General features: G+C 40.8%; 1 protein-coding gene across 5 annotated transcripts in view; it reads left to right on the top strand.

The window, feature by feature from the left end:
* Positions 1–5,388: 5,388 nt before the first annotated feature.
* The window catches only part of ITPRID2 (ITPR interacting domain containing 2), a 39,569-nt gene continuing 37,492 nt past the window's right edge, over positions 5,389–7,465 (top strand). For 4 of the 5 annotated variants that reach the window (XM_010368687.2, XM_010368691.2, XM_010368686.2 and 1 more), the window contains exons 1-2: positions 5,389–5,964; positions 6,302–6,347. In XM_010368687.2, the coding sequence (XP_010366989.1) occupies positions 5,754–5,964; positions 6,302–6,347 (257 nt within the window). In that variant the 5' untranslated portion in view covers positions 5,389–5,753. The remainder of the gene's footprint in view (positions 5,965–6,301; positions 6,348–7,465) is intronic. The other variant, XM_010368690.2, reaches the window with a different exon arrangement.

Here is a 7,465-nt window from a genome sequence, read left to right as displayed (position 1 = left end):
TTGCCAAGCCTTGTTCGCTTTGGCTTTATTTTTAAAATGCATTTCTGGTGAGTGAGGAAAGGTTTTGTACTGTGTTTTCAATGACTCACCCAAAATAACTCCATTCAACTTGTAAACGGTCCTGTTCAGAATGCAGATTGTATTTGTTCTGAGATGGGCATAAAGGAGCTGCAGAAGGGAGATTAGAGAAGGGAAACGTGCTGGGAGAGGCCAGTGTAGTTTATATTTATTCAGGTTCAGGCACATACCACATTTATTATTTTTTTCAAAGACTTGTGTGTGTGTGTACGTTAAAGAACCGTTATAAGGTGTGTACCATTTAAAGCTCTTCAAGATACAGCAGTGTTAGAGAGATGTATGGTTCATCTAGTCACGAACCTTCCTTTTCCTGCTCTTCATAAAATACAGAAAGAGAAATTTACATGAAAATATATAATTTCAAATATATGCATAGTGAGCTGTAATTTTTGTAAAGTTCTAAATGGCTCTGAAGAGAAAGTAATCATATACATAAACAAAAGAGCTAGAACATAATCTTAAATATGGAAGAGAAATTAACTATATAATAAGACAGTGCTAACACTGGGAAATTCAATAATGACATCCTCCTGTTCGGTTGTGTGTTGCAGAAAAATTCTTAATATCATCTTGCATGGGTATAGACTGTGCATTTCATATGGACAGATATACCTTTTTAAAAGGTTTTACGATTCAAAACGTCAGAGACCTTTAAAAGCAACATTTTAGGGCAGGGCTGAGAAGAAAAAGTAAAAGGATTGATCCTAACTTGAGAATTAGGCTTCACAGATAGAAAGCAAAAATGTTTGTAATTCATGTGTAACTATGTTCAGTAAAAAGGATTTCAAAACCTCCTTTGAGTTGTTTTATGAATTTGTGAAACAGACTAAATAGTCTATTCTGTTACATAATCTTGCTTCACTTTATTGTTGATTAAGAATAGATGAGCCATTCTTACCTGTTGCTCAGAAACACCAGAGGATTGAGCCACTGAAAAGAAAACAAACTGGCCACAAGGTTTCACTGAGAAAAGAGTAAATTTAGCATCATGTGTCCAACTGAATAAATTGTGATCTGAGAATGAGTGATAAAACTGACAAGCCTTTAACATGCACAAAATCAGAAAGTATGTAAACTGATAATTTACCCAGATTGTATAATTTGCAAGGCAAAATTCTAGTGGTATTAACACCTGCTTCTCCTTTTTATCTGTACTTGGGAAAATAAGATAAATCAAAATAATGGACTATGCTACATATTAATGCTTCCTTATGAGGAAAAGCAACTAATATAAAAATACTTGAATTTTTGCTAATGTGGAAGAACTCTAAGATCAAAAGGTTTACAGGCTTTAAACATGCAATTTTATTGCTTTAACATATATACAATAACCGGAAATACTAAAATCAGAAATATTTTAATAATGAATAATGGTTTCAATAATAGAGGAATATATCAATAACCCAACTGAAGTCAGACTAACCAGCATTCCTCATAGTTCAATTACATGTTTTGTAAATAAATCTCTGAAAATTTTTGAAGTGTTTACTCTTATTTGTTAATATTTTTTCTTTTATTCTCTTTTATGCTATTGCAAATTATCTCACTGGTATCCCTGGAAATGTTAATGGATACATTGAGGGGCCAAAAAGATTTCCCGTTGAAATGAATTTTAGAACTATTGGGTTTAAAAAATTAAACAGTTTTAAAAAACAAGTTTTGAAGACTTCTCAAGTCTTTAACGTTCATTGTGACTGTGCTGGGGTGGAGGAAAAGGAGGAGATATAATACACAGTGTTTTCCATTCTTATTTTATATAGAATTTTTTTTCTCCAGGCAATACTATCAAAATATAAAATGCTACTCTGTTCATTTAACCTGATATTCTACTTACCTTATAACTCTCAGCCCCCCTTTGTCTTAACGAAAGGTGAGAATTTGAAGAAATAACTTCAACTCTACCACTCTCTAATCAGATTCTAAATAATTAAGATTGTGATGCACAAAATACAATTTTTGAGTATATAAATATTATTAAAGAAACAATACCATAACTAGAACCAAAATGGCTTAGCCTACTCAATAGTAAATCTTGTTTTGTAATTTTAAATATCTAATTAAACCAAGAACAGTGTTTCCCTTATGATTTACACTTTCCCATATAAAACTGCCTGATTTAACCAAAGTATATGTTTTCTATCCTTGCCTGAAGTTATGCCAGTTTTAAAATACAGCTGCATAAGCATGATGATAGATGCCATTTGCTAATATAAGAATTATTCCCCCATATGAAATTGATTGACTTTTGCTTTCTGCAATATAATCATTCCAATAGCTATACTGAGCCCCTACATTATTTCATGTGAGATTCACATCAATTTGGGAAGGCAGTTATCACGATTACTATTTCAAAGATGAGAAAAGTCATGGCCCAGGGATATTAGCTGTCTTGCCTTATACCATACAGCTAGAAAAAGAGGGAAATATTTCAAACTTCAATCTAATACCAAAGACCAAGTTGCTTCCACTATGTCATGCTGGATGGAATTAGCCACACTTAATATACATGTCTTTCTTTTTCCACCTTGCAAGCATCATTGATTCAGACAATACTCTTTTTTTGTTTTGTTTTGAGATGTAGTTTCACTCTTTTTGCCCAGGCTGGAGTGCAATGGCACAATCTCAGCTCACCGCAACCTCTGCCTCCCGGTTCAAGCTATTCTCCTGCCTCAGCCTCCCGAGTCGCTGGAATTACAGGCATTTGCCACCATGCATGGCTAATTTTGTATTTTCAGTAGAGACGGGGTTTCTCCGTGTTGGTCAGGCTGGTCTCAAACTCCCGACCTCAGGTGATCCGCCCCGCCTCAGCCTCCCAAAGTGCTGGGATTACAGGTGTGAGCCACTAGGCCTGGCCCAGATAATACTCTTTATGTAGAGCTTTGCAATGTATACTTGCAGTTGGTATACAATATAGTACTTGTTTGGGAAAAAATCCTCAAAGAAGCAAACATGTAGACTTTCTTCATGTGTAGTATTCATTATCGAATAAATGAAATACTCTGGGCATTTTAAAATATCTGTAAAAGTTGAGAATACAATGAAAAAACCTTACTTTTCAAGGCAATAGCATACTACTTCAAGGATTTCCTTCTCTATTACTTCCATACCCTCAACATAGTTCACTAAAAAATGCCATGTAGAAGAAAACATATATTTGTGCTACTGGAAACTGAAAATGTATATACTCTATTTTGTTACCTGCTGGTATTTTTTCCCCCTTATTACTTGACTCTGGTTGTTTGATTTTTTTAAAACTATGGCTCATTATTGCCTTTCACAAGAATTCTTTGTTGTTGTCATCTGAAAGCATATTTAAACAACTGCAAACCTAAATAAAATATAAGCATTATAGAAATAACATGAAGCAAATTTTTAAATAATCAATTTAGGTGTCTCTTTGAAGAATACACAAAAAAAGAAACTACCTCAAGAAGACGCATTATCCTTTGTGGGATCAGCATTTAAAAGTGTAGGGGGTGCAAGAATACTGAAGAATGTTCTATCATCTCTCACAATTTACAATCTGGCTAGTAAGCCAAACATACCTTCCAGGGCCAGTCATATTATTTACTGTACAATCCAGTCCCCAAATAAATGACGTAGACATGTTGTTGTATATCAGATCCCTGTGGGAGTGGTGTGATCAGGAGTGGTGGAATAGTGGAGTCAAAAAGTTCTGGCTTAGCTAGATTTTGAAAGTCATGAAGATAGTGGATACAAAGAACAGGAATGAATTAAGAAGCAAAGACAGAGTAGGCAACAGCACTTCGATATGATAGAATTGAAGCTGGGAGCAGCAGAGGAACAGGGTGGGATACATAAGAACCCTGGATAAAAGTTGGAAGGCAGCATATTTTGTGGCACTTGACCAGCCCTTTCAATGCCTCTTCTTAGGTACCTTCTTTATTCATTCTCTTTTTCATCTTCCACACGGGCAGCGAGACTCTGGCCTATTTTGGAGAGCCATTAAACTGTTAGCTGCATCCTACTACAGGACCCTTGAAGGCTGAGAAAGTCTTATAAGTTCAAAGAAAAGATTTTCTAGTAGTGAAATTTCAAGCCATAGAGATACTAATATCACGATTCTAACTCCCATGACATTTGGCAGTACATATATGAGACTCAGGAGAATATTATGATGGTTCTGGAAAGATAGTCTGGATTTTGGATTTGGTCTTGGGGATATTAGCAAACCATCAGAAGATGTCCTGGAATTGTAAATCTAGAGCAATGCGCTAGAATGGAGATAGGAAAGAATGAAGGCGGGAAAATCAGTGTGCTATTTTAGTAGTCCATGACTTACGTGTAAATGCCTGGACAAAAACTAGGCACTATTTCATCTCCAGAGCATTCTTCATTCCAAATTCTCCAAAAGTTATGGTTTCCTGTAGCTATCAATGACAATGCACTTAATTACCTTGTAATTCGAATGCTTCCATAAGGACTTTTACTATGCTCGACTTTAATTTCAAATGAAAAATAATTCCTTCCTTAAAATACTATCTCTATGCAAAATACTCTTTTCAATCAGGTTAAGATTTTAAAAAGTGTTCTTGTTCTTCAGAGTATAGTACAATAAAATATTGGAAACCTTACTTATATGTAGAGTTTAGATGTAACATTTAGGGGAACAATGTTGCTTGATAGGTCTGTCACATTGTGTCTGGTTTTGGATAGAATTTGAGTCTTTTTGCTAATAAGAATTTAAACATAACAAAAGGGAATGCTGAAGCTGGCTTTAGAAACAGTTTTGAACCCTGACATCATTTGTTTCTTGTAGCATGCCGTCTCACCAAAATCCAAGCAACTATCTCCACATTGTCCCAATTATTGTTTGCTCTATTCTCCCTCCCTTAAGTCCAACTTCAATATGAAATTTCCAGATTAAATATCCTTTCACAATTCATTTTCATTCATAACATAACCACGATAAATAACTTTAAGGATGAAAGTAGCACTCCAGGAAGCTTGGTCTTTCGCAGTTTTGACATTTTGGCTACACCAATCAAGCACCTCTCTTTCCATCCTTACCCCAATTCCTTGGACACTAGTCTACATTCAGGCGACTCTTTGAAGTGTACCTTTCAGGGTGCCTAAGCAGACACTCGTTTTCTCGCGGGGGCTATTTGTGAGACTTGGCCTCCCCACTTTCTATTTTTGGGCGAGGGAGGAGGAGGAGAAGAGAAGGAAAGATTATTAACAAACAAATTAATCTCGCCCATTCCACGGGCAGCAGAGGAGGGCTGGCCTGCTCCGCACCACGCCCCGCGCGCCCCCGGCCGGAAGGGGGCGTGGGCCGCCGCCGAGGGAAGGCGCGCAGACGCGCAGCGGCCGGCCTGCCCGGGGCGCGTCAGGCTGGGGGTGGGGAGCAGGGGCCTGGCGGGCGCTCGGCTCCCAGCCGCGCTCCCTCGGGCCACTAGCGCTCCCGCGCCGCGCCCGGCCGGCTTCATGTGAAGCGCCGGCCCTCCGCCCCTTCCCTCCCCTTCCTTCCCTCCCTCCCTCCCTCCCTGTCCCCTCCTTCTTCTCCTCCTCCTCCTCCTCCTCCTCCTGCGGCGCCCGCTTCAGCTCCCCGGGGCCCCCTGCCCGGCCGGGCGCTGACAGCAAGGGCGGGGGTCCCAGCCGCCGCCGTGTCTCGCGCAGGGTCCGGCTGGGGTAACGGAGCCCCCAGTGCGGCCATGGACCGGCCCTTGGCGTCGTCGGCGGAGGCGGAGGAGGAACTGGAGTGGCAAGTGGCGAGTCGCAGGAGGAAGGCCTGGGCCAAGTGCCGCAGCTCCTGGCAAGCTTCAGAGACGGAGGATCTGTCCACAGAAGCGACGACGCAGGACGAGGAGGAGGACGAGGAGGAGGACCTCCCCGGCGCGCAGCTGCCGGCAGCTGGGGGAAGAGGTCGGTGCGCCCGGCTGGGCTGCGGGGGGAGGCTGGCGGGATGGGGAGAGTCTCGTGCGCCCTGGGCGCCTGCCACGAGTTCTGGTAGAGTCTCGGGAACCGTAGGCCGAGGGGAGAGGGGACACTTCCGACCTTCAAACGCGCGCGCTGGACGAGGCGCCCCCAGCGTCAACACAGACTACTGGGTGCCATCTGATTCCCTGCCAAGGGACACTGAGACGTGTCGCTTAGGCTGCATTTGCCGTGGTAGATTTTACTACTTGAGAGCGTCCAGGGTGACCCTGCCGTCGGAGTGCTTCTGGGTGATAACGCGCTGTCCCCTTGCTCTACCCCCCAGGAAACGTGCCCAACGAGAAGATCGCGATATGGCTCAAGGACTGCCGGTGAGTGCTCCCTGGGCCGCTCGCGTCCTGGAGGAGATACATGCGGACGGGACGCTGGAGCAGAGCCACTCGGGCCGCGTCCCTGTGGGTCCTGCGACCGTTGTAAGCAACAAACCGGAAAGTGAGCCGGCGGATAGCTTCCTCCTCTAAGCGATTAGAAATGGAAGTGCTGTGACCGCTGATTATTTGGTGACCGTGTTGACTTTACGGTTAGGACTTCAGCTCCTCGCGCATGGTGTTAGCATCAGAGATCAGAAATCCAAAACAGATAATCGTGCCATATTATGTTTGTTCTGTTTTTATTTGAAAGAATTCTCGCATTTCATAGGATATTTTATTTTGCTTTAGTTTTGGCATCTGTACAACTGGCACGGAATCATTTTTTTCAAATGTGTTTTAAGACGAGTTTAATTTACCTAACTACACTAAATGGGCTTTAATTTTATTTCTGTTTGGGGAGCTATTAAAACTAGCTAACTTTGTACTTATAGTTTACTTCTTGAACATGGAATTGTCAGATGACTGAAATTCTTAGGAAATAGAACTTTTAAAAGCATTCAGACTGCATAAATCTGTTTAATTACATGCTTTGGCAACTGGTACAAAAATGTTTGATAAAATACAGAGGAGATGAATCATACTGCAAGTAAATCTGACTACAGCGAAATGTGCTTGTTTCCTATTTTTTCCACTTTAATTGCTAGTTGTAAAATCAAGAATATAGCATTTAAACTTTTGTTGGTGTTTGCTTTTGAGCATATTTTTGCCTTCTTAATTTAGGCTTTCTTAATATTTCGTTCAAATATTAGAGTTGGGGTAGTTTGTTTTGTTTTGTTGTGGCAAGTGATTCATATGCCAGTTTGCCTCCTCTAAAGACAGAATATTGGCTACCATGATATTAATGCCCTGTTTTGATGAATCGACTGGAACCTTATTGAGCACTCTTTATTACAGAACTCGTATTCTTTATTGGAAGTGTCATAGACCCTTCTGAAATATGATGAAATACATGGAATAACTTCTCTTTAAAGATGCACAGAGGCAACTACACTGCTTTAAGTCCTTGGATCCCAGATTTACAATCTAGCTGTAAATCAATCTCCTGGTTTTCAGATAAG

This window comes from Rhinopithecus roxellana, chromosome 14, assembly GCF_007565055.1.
Source record: "Rhinopithecus roxellana isolate Shanxi Qingling chromosome 14, ASM756505v1, whole genome shotgun sequence".
In the NCBI taxonomy this organism is placed as follows: domain Eukaryota; kingdom Metazoa; phylum Chordata; class Mammalia; order Primates; family Cercopithecidae; genus Rhinopithecus; species Rhinopithecus roxellana.
Note: the sequence above shows the minus strand (reverse complement) of the source record. Positions and strands in the feature narration are given on the sequence as shown.